This window comes from Neoarius graeffei, chromosome 17, assembly GCF_027579695.1.
Source record: "Neoarius graeffei isolate fNeoGra1 chromosome 17, fNeoGra1.pri, whole genome shotgun sequence".
NCBI lineage: Eukaryota > Metazoa > Chordata > Actinopteri > Siluriformes > Ariidae > Neoarius > Neoarius graeffei.
The window spans coordinates 51,616,514-51,634,854 of NC_083585.1; the positions used below are offsets into that span (position 1 = coordinate 51,616,514).

The 18,341-nt window shown below is 43.6% G+C and overlaps 1 protein-coding gene across 2 annotated transcripts in view; it reads left to right on the forward strand.

The window, feature by feature from the left end:
* The window catches only part of trim3a (tripartite motif containing 3a), an 85,163-nt gene that overhangs the window by 44,662 nt on the left and 22,160 nt on the right, over positions 1-18,341 (forward strand). The window contains exons 1-4 of one of the 2 annotated variants that reach the window (XM_060897718.1): positions 1,638-1,713; positions 7,942-8,126; positions 10,867-11,107; positions 11,228-11,379. In XM_060897718.1, the coding sequence (XP_060753701.1) occupies positions 7,981-8,126; positions 10,867-11,107; positions 11,228-11,379 (539 nt within the window). In that variant the 5' untranslated portion in view covers positions 1,638-1,713; positions 7,942-7,980. Of the gene's footprint in view, positions 1-1,637; positions 1,714-7,941; positions 8,127-10,866; positions 11,108-11,227; positions 11,380-18,341 lie in introns of those variants that run through there. The other variant, XM_060897717.1, reaches the window with a different exon arrangement.

The following is an 18,341-nucleotide window of genomic DNA, read 5'->3' on the forward strand; positions in this document are numbered from 1 at the left end:
GTATTTTCTCCATTATTTACGTGTTTTAAGTTGTTATCCAGAGGAAACACGCTGCTTGATTCGCTTTCGAGCTGAGAATGAGCAGCGATTTCTGAAATCCAAGCTGCTGCTAAAAAGCTTTGGGAGTGAGTATTGTTTTCGGTTGCTTTACTGCGTACGTTTTGTTCTGTTATTCTCGCTTTTATTGTTTACATGAGTGTTCTGACACCTCATGCTGTTGGATGTGGTGCACGAAGCGCCAAAGATCTCCCATTCAGTGGTGTTAGTTAACAAATCACACCCTGCCAGCAGAGATTTCTGGCTCTGACTGTAGCGGCTGGTCGCAGCCAATGACGCATTTGGTTGCGTTTTGCTAACGTAAACGCTGACGGAGGTACGCGATGACGTATGCAATCGTTGAAGGGCTATCCCAATACGTAAGGGTTGAATTTCAAGCCCTATCCCTTGTAGCTCAGTTTCAAGGGGAAGGGCCAAGGGGAAGGGGGAGGGGTAGGGGTAGAAATTAGAATTGGGATTGGGCCTAAGTATGCACTGTCTTGTGCAACCCCAGTGGTTGGGTATTGTATTTAATCTGGATGTCTTTGGACTGTGCGGGAAACCTGAGCACCTGGAGGAAACCCACACAAACACGGAGAGAACATGTAAACTCCAGACAGAAGGGCCTCCATCAGCCAGGAGGTTCGAACCCAGAACCTTCTTGCTGTGAGGTGACGGTGCTAACCATTACATCACTGTGCCGCCCAACCAAGTATAAAAATTACAGTTATTGTCTTTGTCCTGGGTCGAAAATAAATGTTCCTTCCAGCTCCTGATATGCTGCACATGTCAGAGCGATGAGCAGTCGAAAGTGAAGCGTCTCGGTTCCGCTGCAGGGAATCCAAGCCTGGCTTCAAAAGAGACAAAACACACTTCAGGGCCTCACCAGCGCCGAAATGCATTGCGCTCATTCGGTTTTATTTATGTAGGATTCTTGGTATTATTCAGAATGTTAATGATGTCAGTGATTTTATGATGTTTAAGTATCATTCGTCTTTCTATCAGTCAGCTGTGGAAGGTATTTCTTGTTACAGAATCTCACACACACACAAGAAACCTTAGAGACAAATTGCTGGTTGTGAAGTATTCAGTTTAAGTGTAACGGATTTTATCGATTTAAGGAACTGTGAAGCTTCTTGTATAACTTTGACTCCATTGCAGATGTTAAATGTTTGTACGTGTGGGTGAGAGATATTTTTTGCTCCTTCCTTGAGAGCTAATGTCTCTCGGCTCACAGCTTTATGCGAAACACTCAACCCAGTGCAGAGCAAAGCAGGAGCATATCCATTTGTGCGGCCTGATGGATGTTCAGGATGAAGCAATGTAGCAGTAAAGTCCTTTTTAGATAAAACGGACAAAGTTTATCTGCTGATGATAACATCAGCGATAACGTCTGGTGTGTGTGTGTGTGCATGCATTGTTCTAGGAAAATACTCAGTGACTACATCAGAATTGATTGATTTTGTTTTCCTACCACAGCACTACCTATAATGTTGTGTTCTTCTCATACAACTCACTTGAACAAGACATGTACTTTGGAGTGAAGAGACTTTGGACAGTTTTTATTCCCATATATTAATTTCAACCAATCAGGTTTTAGATGACATCGGAAATTAGACGTTGGCCCTTAGAGTAACCGACTTCCTTTGGAGCCACGAAGCTGGACACTGCAGTAAGGTTTGTGTAGTTCAATAATTTATCAACTTTCAAAATTTGTATTTTCTACTTCACTTCAACCTCCATTCTATGGTGTAATGGATGCTTGAGAATTGAGGATTTGTTAGAAATTAAAGTACCTGTATGTAGCCTAGAGATACCAGATATAGTATTGCTTGATTAAACTTAAATTCTGGGGAAAAACATGTAAGCACCCCCCCCCCCCCCCCCCCCAAATGTCCAGATGGGGAGAGTTGGGACAGTTCACAGGGGTGATAGCGTTCCGGCGCCGCGCCGGATTTCCGGCGCGCCGTGGCTGGGGGGAAAAAAAAAAAATCTAGTTCACCCATTGTCCTGTGTCATTCTGGGATGTGCAGATAGACAGTAAAGGGAATTCCGAATTCCCTTTACTGTCTATCTGCGCATCTCAGAATGACACAGGACAATGGGCGAACTAGATTTTTTATTTTTTTTTCCCCCAGCCATGGCGTGCCGGAAATCCAGCACGGCGCGCCGGAACGCTATCACCCCTGTGTTCATCATGTTGCAGGTATTTTCTTGTGGTTTACTACTACTATCGCCCCACTCCTGTGAAGGACGGCCCCATGAGGACAGTTGAGGGTTATACCTGTTAAAACTGTTAATATTATAGTCAGGCTGTCTGTTGTTGCCCAAATGAGGATGGGTTCCCTTTTGAGTCTGGCTCCTCTCGAGGTTTCTTCCTCATGTCGTCTGAGGGAGTTTTTCCTTGCCACCGTCGCCACAGGCTTGCTCATTGGGGATAGATTAGGGATAAAATTAGCTCATGTTTTAAGTCGTTCAAATTCTGTAAAGCTGCTTTGCGACAATGTTTATTGTTAAAAGCGCTGTACAAATAAACTTGATTTGATTTGATTACTACTTAGGTCGATGTCTCAGGACAATGAGAGTGATAACGCCAAACGTTCCTATCCAACATACTAGACTCCAGCTTGTCAATGTGTTGCAGACCTGTGTCTCTGAGGAGCACGTCGACGAATGTTGACTGCGGTCTTCCACGTGACGAGGAACCATGGGTTGGCTGCCAAGTGACTGCGTGGTGGGCAGGCGATGACTTGTCTCTGAATACGTGACCAGCAAGATTGAGTCTACGGATTCGAATAGTATCAGAGACTTTTGGTAGTTTAGCATATAGCGTCTTGTCAACTCTGTCCCTCCAGCTAAAATTTAGAACCTTCCTCAACATGCGGGTATAGGTGCCATCTAGAGATATCTCTTCCTGCTTTGTCAGCGACCAAGTGGAGCTTCCATACAGAAGGATCGTTTCAACAGTTGGTCGGAATAACTGTATCTTGATCTTGTTTGGCATATCACTAGTCCAGATTTTGTTGAGCTTGTGTAGAGATTTCCAGGCAAGGGCTTTGCAAGTATAGATCTCTCTTTGTTGCACCAACAGCCAAGGTATTTAAAATCTTGATCACTCAGTCAAGGCTTGATTTATTTGCGACCCATCCATAGTGTGCAATGGTGGAACATCCACATTGAAGTACGTTGCTTTTGTCTTGCCTGAATTGATTCTCAAGCCGACTTTAAGGCACTCTGATTCAACAGCATGAAGTAGTTGGCGAGCTTGGGCGATTTCATTCGACGACAACAACAATGTCATGAGCAAATTCCAAATCACAAATGGTTGTTGGAGGAATTGGCCTTCTTCTGGTGCCAGCACAAAGGTGCAGAGTGAATCCAAAATCTACTTCCTTACCCTGAATGGCTTTCCAAAGAGCACAATGACAAAAAGAAATGGTGCTAGGGTGTCACCTTGCATAACTCCTGCATGAATTTTGAAAAAGTCTGTTTCACCATCGGGAGTAAGGACCTTTTGCTTTCAGGTTTTCATAGGTCTTCTGGATTGCGCAGACTAGACAGTTGGGTATGCTAAAGGCTTTGAGAATCACAAACATAGTCTGGTGAATATTATCAAAAGCTTTGCAGAGATCCACAATCACCATCACAGCTGTCAAGTTTTTCCTCTTGACCCCCTCAATGATTCGTCTCAGAGCAAGCACTTGTGATGTTGTCGAACGACCGGATCTGAACCCAGTTTGGTTTCCACGTTGAAGCGGGTCAATCACAGGGCGAATGCGATTTAGAATCATCCTGTTTATCAGCTTTGATACAGGAGGTTGTGGTTTAGAAATATAAAATTGTTTAAAAATGTTAGTTAAAAATGGGACCGTGTCCCTGCACGAGGATTAAGCTTATTTCATTCCTTTTTGAGAATGGAACTGTTTTGTTGAGTCACGTTTTGGATAAACTGACATATTTTTCTATCGCTGTACCAGCATTGTGTGTTCATACAGTTCATATGTTGCAAGTTTTGATGATAAATAAAAATTAAGCGTGTAGGATTAAACTAGGTGGTTTTTTTTTTTTTTGTCCCATGTCTCCCTTCAATGTCCTATGTCTCCCCACAAAAAGTAATGACCAGAAAAGTGAAGTCTGAAGGCCAGTATAGGTGCCAAGCTGAAAAACTAATGTTGTGGTAAGAGGGGTCAGTAAATCCTCTCTAATGCCATATGAATGCGACGCGACCTGCAAAGAATTTCACACAGTCTACAAAAGCTGAAAACCTGTCTCAAGTCTCCCCGCTTTCCCCTACTGTACATTCATCGTTATATTTAGAATTCTTTAATATTACTTTTAATGCTTATCGGTTTTATACAGTCATTCCCTCATCAGCCTCCCCCCCCCCCCCCCAAGTTAGCCAGACAAAACAATTTCAACTCGTTATCTACATCATCACAGCTTTATCGTTACCTACTGGAGAATCCTTCCAGAACACTGGAATAAATATATCCTCAGAGAAAGTTTCACTGTATCAATGACTATGGGATCCTTTCAATTTTTTATTTTTTTTGGTGCATCCAGCACACAAGTCAAAGTAAATTAGCTGTTGCCATAGACACAATGTGCAGAATACATCTGGATTATGTGAGGACGATGTGTAGAATTTGTTAGGAATGCATTACATTAGGATTATGTGTGGAAGACGTGTGGAATACTTCTGGAATATATACAGAATGGTTCTGGAATCTGTGTGGAATAGGTCTGGATTATGTGAGAATGTGTGGAATACTTCTAGATTATGTGAGGATGGTGTATGGAATGTGTGTGGAGTGCTTCTGGATTATGTGAGAATGATGTGTGAAATACTTCTGGATTATGTGAAGATGATGTATGGGATACTTCTGGAGTATATACAGAATGCTTCTGGAATATGTGTGGAATATGCCTGGATTATGTGAGAATGATGTGTAGAATATTTCTGGATTGTGTGTGGAATACTTCTAGATTATGTGAGGACGATGTATAGAATGTGTGTGGAGTACTTCCGGAATTCTCATCTCATCTCATTATCTCTAGCCGCTTTATCCTTCTACAGGGTCGCAGGCAAGCTGGAGCCTATCCCAGCTGACTATGGGCAAAAGGCGGGGTACACCCTGGACAAGTCGCCAGGTCATCACAGGGCTGACACATAGACACAGACAACCATTCACACTCACATTCACACCTACGGTCAATTTAGGGTGTTTTCACACCTGGTCCCCTTTAAAGGAACCAGACTCAGTCCTCTTTAAGTGGACCAAAAAGTGGACCAACAGAAAAAGAACTCAGTTCTTTTTGTGTTCACACTGTGAATTTATTACAAAGAGGACTGGGTTCTCTTTCTGGTCCAGTTAAGCTTTGATGGGGCCTCAGTCCTCTTTCTGTTCACACCAGGTCCTCTAGAGCCCTCATACCCCCAGTGCACGGAATTCTGGGTAATTTTCTCTTGAATCAAAATGTCTGCTGCCATGCTTGCCCTGCTGTATTCTTTGATCAAAATAGTGCGGATTAAGGGAAATATGCGCAGTGCACGATCATTACATTCACTTTTTTATTGTGGCCGACTCATCAGTCAGTAAGTTCAGAAAGCGGCTGTGGTAAGTTCCAAAAGGAAGTTGAGTTTCCCTGCTACAGTCACGTGACCAACTACGGCAAACGAAGAAGGTTAAACTACAGTGAAAAAGGCGAAGTGAACCCAGTGCGCTTTTTGTTCACAATGCGCAGGTTAGGCGAACAGTACCGTTGATTTTTAGCGAACCGTACTGAGACCACCTCCTGAGGTGGTCTCAGTTCGGTTCGCTTTAAAGGGGTCTGGGTACGGTTGGAGTGTTCACATATGCGCAAAAAATGCTGAGTCATCAATCTGAGTTCGGTTACGCTACGTTCACACTGCAAGGCTTAATGCTCAATTCCGATTTTTTTGTGAAATCCGATTTTTTTGTGAGGTCGTTCACATTAACAAATATATGCGACTTGTATGTGATCCAAATGAACGAAAAGCGACCTAAAAGTGTTCCGCATGCGCACTGCAGGATACGACGACGTCACACGCAGTGAGCATGGCCAGTGTTTACGGAAGTAAAACCGCCCGGTTGCGGTATGACTCATCCAATCTAGCTTGAATAGCTGTATCCCCCCAAATGGAAATCAGCTCCCTAACCTCTGCGTCCTTCCATTGAGAAGATTCAGAACCTTCACAGCCCGAAGCGTCCCTCGCACTGTCGTCATGCGCAGGGGCGCAGATACGTTTTTTTGAACTGGGGGGAACAAAAAACTGGGGGGGGACAAAGCTGCCAGCAAACCAACCCCGACCCCGATATGCCTGTCAAACTTGTTGTTAGTAACCATAGCAACCAAGCTCGAGCTCGCAACCTGTGCAGTCTGCGCAGCTCAACCAACCGAATATCAGTCTTTGTTTTGTTTTATGTGAGTTGTTGCAACTATGTATACACTGCTGTGCACCTCAATAAACCGAATGGTAATTAGTCTTTTGATTTTTCCGTGAGGTTTGCCTTATGCAAAGAAAGACAGCATAGACATTTTTTCCTCCCTATAAGCGGGGGGGACCGAACGAGGTGAATTTAAATCTGACTCGTCCCACCCTCTATCTGCGCCCGTGATTATGCGCCATGTTGTTGTAACTTTTTTGAGAGACCCGCCGCCTACTTCAGTGCAGAATAGTGACGTTTGTGGCTTGTTGATGACGTGTAAGTCGGATGAATGCGACCTGGCGGTTCAGACTGAAGTCGCATATGAAAAGAGCGGATAGGAATCGGAATTAGGACCACATATCCAAACGGCCTGGGTCGGATTTGAAAAAATCGGATCTGTGTCGTTCAAATTGTCAATAAAAGATCGGATACAGGTCACATATGGGCGAAAAGATCGGATTTGAGTCACTTCAGCCTGCAGTGTGAACGTAGCCTTAGATGGCTGAAAGGGACCAAGTGTGAAAACACCCTGAGTCACCAGTTAACCTAACCTGCATGTCTTTGGACTGTGGGGGAAACCGGAGCACCCGGAGGAAACCCACGCAGACACGGGGAGAACATGCAAACGCCGCACAGAAAGGCCCTCGCCGGCCACGGGGCTCGAACCTGGACCTTCTTGCTGTGAGGCGACAGCGCTAACCACTACCACCGTGCCGCCCTTCCGGAATATATATATAAAATATCTCTTCTAGATTGTGTGTGGAATAGGTCTGGATTATGTGAGAATGATGTGTGGTATACTTCTGGATTATGTGAATATGATGTATGGAATGCTTCTGGAATATGTGAGGGTGATGGATGGAATGTGTGTGGAATATTGCTGGGAATGTATACAGATTGCTTCGAGATTGTGTGGAATAGGTCTGGATTATGTGAGAATAATTTGTGGAATACTTCTGGAATATATAAAGACAATGTATGGAATGTTTCTGGAGCATGCGTGGAATGTGTGTGGAATATTTCTGGATAGTATATGGAATAACTGTGTAATCGTTAAGGAATATGTGTGGAACGCATCTGGAACATGTGCCTGTGTAAGGAATATGTGCACGGAATCCTTCTGGAACACACACGAACACATTTATTTGCACACAAGTCCAAATAAATGATCTGTTGCCATAGTAATGATCCCATATTAAATCGAGCACATATTAATACAAACGTGATTTGTCACGCACTCTGGATTATTGTCAGAGCTTGCTGCTTTAGGAAATGAATCTGCACCTTCTGACCAATCGGAATTGAGAATTCCACAGTGCTGTATTACAATAGTGAATTATTTGAGTTACAGTTCAATTGAACTAAATATGTATTTCTGTAAATACTGTTGGTGTCTATTTTTAACTGGTATAGTTCTCTCTCTCTCTCTCTCTCTCTCTCTCTCTCTCTGTAGGCTGAGAGGTGTGTGTGCCTCGTACTCCTCTTCCCGTGAATGCCTCTCACTATGGCTAAGAGGGAGACGGGCAGCACCAGCCCTGTGGTGCGACAGATAGACAAGCAGTTCCTGGTCTGCAGTATTTGTCTGGAGCACTACCACAACCCCAAAGTCCTGCCCTGCCTGCACACCTTCTGCGAGAGGTACAGTGTCCTCACACAGAGCATCGTCGGAGTAACTCACACACTTTAATTGCCCCCCCAAGTCACAGCGCTGACTGATTTTGGGAAACTTTGAAAGCAGAAGGGGAGAAATGGATTGAGCTTTGATCCAGATGAAGGATTTAATAAGAGATTTGGTTAATTACATATGAGATCTGTTTCTAAACCTCCCACTATGACTGGACTACTACAGTTGTTTTTCTTTTGCTTTTATATGAATCCTGTGTTAGTCGTCAGGTGAAATCTCAGAAGCAGTGCATTTAAGTAACGATGATGCTAAAATCGTGAGATGCCATCAAGCTTTTCACATTAAGATAATTATCTCCAGGTTTTTTTTTTTTTTTAAATCTGCAGAATGATCTGAACAAAATCATGGCTGTTGTGACACGCTAGTTGAAATTAAATTTCATTTTTATGAATATAATGATGGGAAAATGTGTCTCAGGTACTAGAATTACACTTTCCTGTGAGAAATACAAACTGGTTTACTAACAGATTAACTATTTAGTAAAGCACAAACATACGGAGGTGAGGTCCATATCGTGAAATACCATGACCGAGGTCTTGAAAGTACTGAGCGAGGCCCTCTGGGCCGAGGTCAGTATTCAAGGCCGAGGTCACGGTATTTCACCATACGGACTGACCTTAAGCTGGTAAATAATATATTTTATTTTTTCTTTACCAAATTCTAACAGAAAACGAGAGCGCCCGAAAGGGAAAACCGAGCTGAGCCGCCATTTTGAATCCTCATTCATGGCTGTAATGCAAATGGCTTCCTCCTCGGTATACAAGTGCACTTCCATGGCAGGAAAAAAAACTACATTTTGCTGCCTATGTAGTCCCCTATTTATACAAAATTGAGTCATTCAGGATTCAGCCATGTTTTTGCTCGGCGTTAGCAACAGTTAGAGGTTTTTAGCTTTCTCCTGAAATGTTTTCTTTTATTTCTTCTTCCTCAGGGTAGTAAAACTCGCTTTCGCTGTGAACACTGTCATTATCGCTATCCATGATGTAAAATTAATGCTATTCTGAGAAATGCTGGCAAAAATGTATAAGATTTTTGATAATTATATAAATAAATCTTATAAAAAAAAAAAAGACAAATGTTTACAAAAAATGCTACTATGATTGTTGTTGTGAACGAGTGAGTCGCCAGAGGTCCATAACCGGGGTCTGTAACTGGGGTCCGTATCGTAGGATACAGACCCGCTCGCCAGCCAGTCAGAGCGCAGGATTTGATGGAAACCGGACCGTGAAAAAAAAAAATTAAATAATATTTGCTGCCAATGAGTGAAATATCAGATATATTCCATTCAGCTAGCATGATATTGAACGAGTCGAAGACGAGTAGCTGAATGGAATATATCTGATATTTCTCTCAAAAAAGCCATTATTATTATTATTATTATTATTATTATTATTATTATACATACACCGGAGGGGAACCATCAGGGCCTTCAGAGAAGCCCAAACATATGAGCATTTCAGATGTTATATTTAATTTCTTTCATTCTTTCATAATTTCATGATAATTATTCTCTTCAAATTCTAATTTGGCCTCATTTTCTATCAAATTTGCTTCAGAAATGTGAAAGGGTTATTGTCATGAAAACATTAAAATTGAGTTATCCAATGAGATTTTTTTGTTGCTGTCGTCTCGAGGCTGAGAAGAGTTTAGAGCTGCTCACTCATTGGTTAGGACTTCATTGCCGGGACAAAAGGCCATGGTGATGTTTATGTAGGAAGTAACAGATGAATTAACCAATCAGATTTTGATTTGTAGTGGGAGGGACCAAAAATTTATCACCCTCGGCCTTCTTGAAGGCCAACGCGAGCTTAACCGCGACTCGGCGCCGTCAGCGCAGCAGTGAAGTCACCTTCCAGCCGGTGTAGCGTTCATCAGTAGTGTTGGTGAATGCTAATAAAGTGATCAAGCCAGTGCTATCAAGAGCAAGTAGCACAGACTCACGACCGAGAAACTAAGATTTCTGTCTCTAGACTCTTCTTCCACGCTGCATGCTCGCTACAGTATTTTTCACTACGACTTAAATATTCATTTCCCTGTGTAATTTACTTGGTTACTTTTAAAATTAACATCGATAGCGACACACAACGGAGCTAGCTGGCAGCCTGCCGCTAATCCCTTGCAAAATCCTTTGCCCTGTTGCTTTTTTGGTGTCTGGTTAAGTTTTGGCTGAGCTCAAGTCCCAGCTCTAATAGTAACTGTCCACCACTGCTTGTAAATGTGTGAAGAATAGCTAATGAAGGTTTGGTAGCCTTTCGGGCGTTCAATGCGTATTTCTCTTTCCTGACGAACAAAGAAATGCTTGTGCACATGCGCAGCAGAAAAGTTTCTCATTGAATATTCGCACCGGTGACGACGTGTGACGTCTTGACAACCATGCAATATCCTAAACCATATTGAACGTTGATTCTCTATTGGGTAGAGTGACTTAATACACATAGGATAAGTGGTATGCTAACAATATTGCATGCTATCAAACCAAATCAATGAAACCCGTTAGAAGGGAATAGAACACGTTTTAATTCCATCGAAAAAAGTGTCCTGTATGTATAATAATTCAGAATAGTTGTGGATGTAGCTATTTTTAATGAGTATCGCAGGGATAGAAAGTTATCCTGGTCTTTAATGGCCTATTTAGAGCATGGGAAGTCTGAATTAATTTCCAGTCCAGAACTCGCCCATTCTTTCTCTCTGTAGATGTCTCCAGAACTACATTCCGCCACAGTCCCTCACGCTGTCATGCCCAGTGTGCAGGCAGACGTCCATCCTGCCTGAGAAGGGTGTAGCAGCGCTGCAGAATAATTTCTTCATCACTAACCTGATGGAGGTGCTACAGAGAGAGGCAGAGTGCTCGCAGCTCGAGGAGCGCAGCGTTCTAGAGTCCGCCAGTGCCGCCAACTCGGCTCAGCCGCTGTCCTGTCCCAACCACGAAGGCAAGGTGAGGGATCAAGTTTAATCAGACACTAATTTTGGTCATGACCAATAGGCTATTTTTAATACCTTAATCATCATCATCATTGTTTGGTCCATGATGTGCCTCACCATGTGCCCTCTGCAGGTGATGGAGTTTTACTGCGAGTCGTGCGAGACAGCGATGTGTCTTGAGTGCACGGAGGGAGAACACCGCGAGCATGTGACTGTTCCTCTGCGTGATGTTCTCGAGCAGCACAAAGCAGCGCTCAAGGACCAGCTGGATGCCATTCGGAACAGGTTCGAGCAACACCATGGTGATATACAGTCTCTAAAGGGTTCCAAAGTATGGACGTATACTTCTTGAAGAATTGTTGCACTTTATGTTAAAGGGTGTAGTGAATCAATGGGACTTTTATTTTATTTTTTAAATGACGATCAACAAGGGGACAGTACTACCCAGTGTTACAATCAGTGGGGAAGTATTGGAGAGGGTCCAATCATACCAATACTTAAGCCTCGGTCACAACCGGCCGTACGTGCTCCTACGGCCGGTCGACGTGCAAAAAACGCAAGAAACGCACGGAGGGTGCGCGTGAAACGCACGGAGGGTGCGCGCGTGACGTGCTGATTTTCGAGCCATAGACTGGCCGCAGACCGGCCGCAGAGGTTCTTTGTCATATCAAACAAACTCTACGGGCGCTTACGTTTTTTTCAGGTTGCAAGACAAACTTACGGCCAACGTGCGTCTTTCTCCGTGAACAAAAACGCAGCGATTTGGGAAACGCCAAAAATCGCACGGCCAAAAAATCGTATGTCTGGTTGTGACCTAGGCTTTAAGGACATGGGACATGGATTTTTTTCTGGGTATAATTATGTATAAAGGACATAAGAAATGCCATCTGAATCACTGCAGGGCGTCAAAAATGTGAAAATCATCACATTATTCAACTTTTTTATACATCAGCGTAAAACAATGATTCGTTAATTAGCTAGGTGGTCACTTGACCCGTGACGTCACAAAAACTTTCCAAAGAGCCAGCGCTTGGGAATCTAATGTAAACAGGTTACCGAAATGGACACCATCGACAGTGACATTCCCGATGTTTCACAGAGATGTGAAGTTAGACCCTATCAATTCGAACCGATAGCTGGAAATTCACATGAACATGGATCTTGTCTTTACTCTGACGGGTCAGATGATTCTGAGAGTGAGGGTTCATTCAATCCCCATGAAACTGAAAGCGGTCGGCTCGATAACACTTCCTGGTAAGTTAAAAACAATTCTGCTCTAAGGCTAATGATCTGTTGAAAGAAGTATTATTTTTGTATCATACATTGAAAGTTCATCATAGATCTAGCTAAAGTCCGTTGCAAGCTAGTTTTTTTTTGCTGATATTTTTCGAGATTGATTGAGATACAATGCTTCCAGAGTCCGAGATGAAAACATTCAAAATGGCGAAACGCCATCACACAGCCAACAACACTACGCCGTTTGGCGAAAGAGATGAAAATTAAGAAAAGTTAAACAAACTTACCAACATAACATTTATTTAAATGTCCATTAATGTTACAGGATTTCTTGACTGTCTCTACAGTTGTAGGAATGTTAGGCCCTGTATATTATGGCGCTATCACTGCCTCCATGAACCCGGCTATACGGCCTCTTAAATTTGGCTTGGCAATTAATATCGCTCAGTACCTGAGTATTAATGTTGAAAGAATCCTCAGTGAAATGGTCCGAACACAGTTTGTGGGAAACAGTAGGTGCAAAGTTTTTTCTACGGCAGTAGTGAGCCCACACTTTCCTCAGCTTCGGGTCCTTGGGGAATGCAAAAAAACTTACTCCAGGGCATTTCCCATTGGAATTATTGCAACCATAAGCAGCACAATACACCATGATGTCCAATGTACGTTAAAGACTATAAAACAATTTTCTTGTCATTCACTTCTCCATTCATCTACCCGCTTGTGCTGTGCCCGAAAGTTTTTGTGACGTATGATCATGTGACAGCGGCTCTTCCGGTTGTAAAATATGCATATCGGAGCTCGAGCAGAAATGCCATATAATCATCACGAATATAACGATTTTGCTGAATTTAATAGATGATTTTGTATTTGTTGATGCAATTAATTTATATTTTTAATGGAAAGAAACTGATATAGCGTGCATTTATGTTTCATGTCCCATGTCCTTTAGGAACCATAATAGCAGCTAATGGGGATACTAGCAAGGAAGTGAGGAAAAGGTTTGCAGGGCTTTCCCCAAAGCACAGATGCACAGCGCTCCGCCAAGCTGTGCAATGTCAACGCCATGAGTTCATTTGCACCCCCCCCCCCCCCCCCCCCCATAAATAAATAAATAAATAAATAAATAAATTCCATTCCAGTACCAATAAGGCAATCAGAGATAGCAGACCCCGCCCTCGCAGTGTAACGAGGATTTCTCTTGGCTCGAGGTTGGGTCATTCAGATAATATTCATGCACTATTTTCTTATTTGTTTCTTCCATTTCTCCAATTGAACATTATTTTTGTCGGGTTACGATACATTGCTTTATCAATTTTCAAGGGCATCGTTAAAGACAGGCAGTGCGGCGCTAGTATTATTAAACAGATCTGTACAAATCGTGGTTCATTCTTTTCTCCTAAAGCATAATTGTTTGGAAAATATAGATGTGAAAGTACTCTTTCGTTTTCTTTCTCTTTTTTTTTTCTTCGCACCACAACATAATTAATTGAATGGGTTCCTAGGATCATGACACATCAACCCAATAAATTTCATGTCAATCCGTCCAGTCGTTGCTGAGTTATGAGCGAAAATCTGGGGTGGGACACACACACACACACACACACACACACACACACACACACACACACACACAGGGTGATCACAATACCTCGCCGTCTCACTAGGTGGGGGCGAGGTAATAAATCGAACAATGCAGAGTATTTTCTGCACTGAAAAATCTCCTATTCCCCTCTGAAAATGAATAATAACTATAGAAATAGGAAGATGTTGTTATATACACACACAGACGTGGTCAGAAGTTTACATACAGTGACGTGAATGTCATCTTGGATCTGAATGTCATAGCAATATTTGGGCTTTCAGTAATTTCTTTGAACTGTTCTTTTTCTGTGGCAGAATGATTGGAAAGCAAACATCTTTTAATTAAAAAAAAAGAAACACGAGTTTGGTGCGCAATTTTTAATTTTCTTTGGGTTTTCTGAAATCAACACAGGGTCAAAATTATAAAAATTTACATACGCTCACTTAGATTATTAATTCAGAGGTGCTGAAACTTCCAAAATGTCTCTTATCTTGCCAAGGCCGAGGTCTCTTAACTTCCTGTTAGTGATCTGGCCTGCCGTCAAAACAACCATGACTAGCAAAACATGAAACAGAACTGAAACGTGACAACGTGTGAGAGAGAGAGAGAGAGAGAGAGAGAGAGAGAGAGGACCAACCTCCACGACAAATTATTTACAACTGGAGAATCAACAAAGGACTAAATTTTGTTCACCAGTGGAAGATCGACCCAAAACATCGCTCAGAGCTGAATTTGCATGATTGATAAGAGAGGAGATACAATTCTAGTCAGAAGAAAATGTTTTAAGTCGAACTAATTACTAAATTGTTCGCAAAAAATTGACAACACACATGACCAAGTTTTGTGCAGAAGGTCGAGTTCTTTCAAATAATCAGAACAGAAATCCATTGAGGCGGCACGGTGGTGTAGTGGTTAGCGCTGTCGCCTCACAGCAAGAAGGTCCGGGTTCGAGCCCCGTGGCCGGCGAGGGCCTTTCTGTGCGGAGTTTGCATGTTCTCCCCGTGTCCGCGTGGGTTTCCTCCGGGTGCTCCGGTTTCCCCCACAGTCCAAAGACATGCAGGTTAGGTTAACTGGTGACTCTAAATTGACCGTAGGTGTGAATGTGAGTGTGAATGGTTGTCTGTGTCTATGTGTCAGCCCTGTGATGACCTGGCGACTTGTCCAGGGTGTACCCCGCCTTTCGCCCGTAGTCGGCTGGGATAGGCTCCAGCTTGCCCGCGACCCTGTAGAACAGGATAAAGCAGCTAGAGATAATGAGATGAGAAATCCATTGAGAACTGAAGGAGGGAGGAGATACGATTTAACTGAAAATAAAGTTGTAAACAACTTGTTTACAACAACAAACAAATGACCAAGTTTTGTTCTCTGAGGGAAGATCGGCCCAAACCACTGATCAGAACTGAAATCGGGTGAGAACTGCGAGAGGAGATACAATTCTAATGAGAAGTCCCAAAACTCGTTAAGGTGACCTAATTAGCAATTCGTTCGCCAAAAATTGACAAGACAATGATCAAGTGCTGTGCGGAAGGTCGAGTTCTTTCAAACGAAACAATCAGAACTGAAATCCATTGATAACTGAGGGAGATACGGTTTAACGGAAAATAAACAAACAAACCAAAAATATCTCATTATCTCTAGCCGCTTTATCCTTCTACAGGGTCGCAGGCAAGCTGGAGCCTATCCCAGCTGACTATGGGCGAAAGGCGGGGTACACCCTGGACAAGTCGCCAGGTCATCACAGGGCTGACACATAGACACACACAACCATTCACACTCACATTCACACCTACGCTCAATTTAGAGTCACCAATTAGCCTAACCTGCATGTCTTTGGACTGTGGGGGAAACCGGAGCACCCGGAGGAAACCCACGCGGACACGGGGAGAACATGCAAACTCCACACAGAAAGGCCCTCGCCGGCCACGGGGCTCGAACCCAGGACCTTCTTGCTGTGAGGCGACAGCGCTAACCACTACACCACTGTGCCGCCCATGCACCATTTTGAAGTCTGGGTAGCGTGCCCCCAGAGACCCCCTTAGCAGTTGGCCCTTACAGACTGGGCTCCACATCAGGAGCACTGCTCTGATATTTTTTTTCTGGGGAAAGCCCTGGTTTACTCAAGCAACAGTAAAATTAAACAAAATGAAGTGTGTCTGGAAGAATTGTAAAAAATACAAACTATCGAACTACACATCCTCAGAACCTGCATTTTCTGACGTGGATCATTATGAAAGAAGTGGAGAAGAAAATCAATGCCTTCAAGTTGAAATGCAACAGAAAGATACTCCAAATCCCTTGGACAGCTAAAAGAGTAAACGCATCGGTATTCGAAGAATGAGGAATATCAGAACATTGGTTCATGAATTTTGTAAAGGCACAAAAGATGAAGTATTTTGGACTTCTAAAGAGACATTCAAGCGTACAGCGTGTTCTTCTTGAGGGTAGGATGAAAGCCACGAGGAGGCGGGGTAGACCCAGGTGACGATGGCATCAAGATGTAGGAGACGCATCCCATCTGGCAATAGACAAGAAACAATTCAGGGCAGCTGTCAAAGGCTACGTTCACACTGCAGGCTGAAGTGACTCAAATCCGATCTTTTCGCCCATATGTGACCTGTATCCGATCTTTTATTGACAATATGAACGACACAGATCCGATTTTTTCAAATCCGACCCAGGCCGTTTGGATATGTGGTCCTAATTCCGATTCCTATCCGCTCTTTTCATATGCGACTTCAGTCTGAACCGCCTGGTCGCATTCATCCGACTTACACGTCATCAACAAGCCACAAACGTCACTATTCTGCGCTGAAGTAGGTGGCGGGTCTCTCAAAAAAGTTACAACAACAAGGCGCATAATCACGGGCGCAGATAGAGGGTGGGACGAGTCAGATTTAAATTCACCTCGTTCGGTCCCCCCCACTTATAGGGAGGAAAAAACGTCTATGCTGTCTTTCTTTGCATAAGGCAAACCTCACGGAAAAATCAAAAGACTAATTACCATTTGGTTAATTGAGGTGCACAGCAGTGTATACATAGTTGCAACAACTCACATAAAACAAAACAAAGACTGATATTCGGTTGGTTGAGCTGCGCAGACTGCACAGGTTGCGAGCTCGAGCTTGGTTGCTATGGTTACTAGCAACAAGTTTGACTGGCATATCGGGGTTGGGGTTGGTTTGCTGGCAGCTTTGTCCCCCCCCCAGTTTTTTGTCCCTCCCAGTTCAAAAAAACGTATCTGCGCCCCTGCGCATGACATCAATGCGAGGGACGCTTCGGGCTGTGAAGGTTCTGAATCTTCTCAGTGGAAGGACGCAGAGGTTAGGGAGCTGATTTCCATTTGGGGGGATGCAGCTATTCAAGCTAGATTGGATGAGTCATACCGCAACCGGGCGGTTTTACTTCCGTAAACACTGGCCATGCTCACTGCGTGTGATGTCGTCGTATCCTGCAATGCGCATGCGGAACACTTTTAGGTCGCTTTTCATTCATACTGAGGATCACATACAAGTCGCATATATTTGTTAATGTGAACAACCTCACAAAAAAATCGGATTTCACAAAAAAATCGGAATTGAGCATTAAGCCTTGCAGTGTGAACGTAGCGAAAGTGGCCTCGTCACACTAAGGCCAAGTTTACATTAGACCGTATCTGTCTCGTTTTCTTCGCGGATGCACTGTCCGTTTACATTAAACCGCCTGGAAACGCCGGGAAACGGGAATCCGCCAGGGTCCACGTATTCAATCCAGATCGTGTCTGATCCGGTGCTGTGTAAACATTGAGATACGCGGATACGCTGTGCTGAGCTCTAGCTGACGTCATCATTGGACAACGTCACTGTGACATCCACCTTCCTGATTCGCTGGCGTTGGTCATGTGACGCGACTGCTGAAAAACGGCGTGGACTTCCGCCTTGTATCACCTTTCATTAAAGAGTATAAAAGTATGAAAATACTGCAAATACTGATGCAAATACTGCCCATTGTGTAGTTATGATTGTCTTTAGGCTTGCCATCCTTCCACTTGCAAGTGGTAAGTGATGTGCGCTGGGATCTCACACACAGCGGCTCAGTCCCAAATCACTGCTTGTGCACTTCACTCGCGCCCTCTGTGAGCTGCGCAGGGCCGGAGTGCGCACCCTCCAGAGGGCACTCGCTGTTCAGGGTGGAGTGATTTGGAGCGCAGGATGCCTGCGGAGCCGAGCGTATCCGTGTATTGGTGTTGCTGTGTGCACGCGAATCGTGTATTGGCGTTGCTGTGTGCACACTAATCGTTTTAAAAACATTAATCTGATGATCCGCTGATATGGTCTAATGTAAACCCCACCTAAGTGATATGCCATGCTACTTCTATTCTGCATTTTGGAATAACAGATGACGATAAAGAGATGAGGATGCGAATTATTAAATTACAATTCACCCCTGAGAA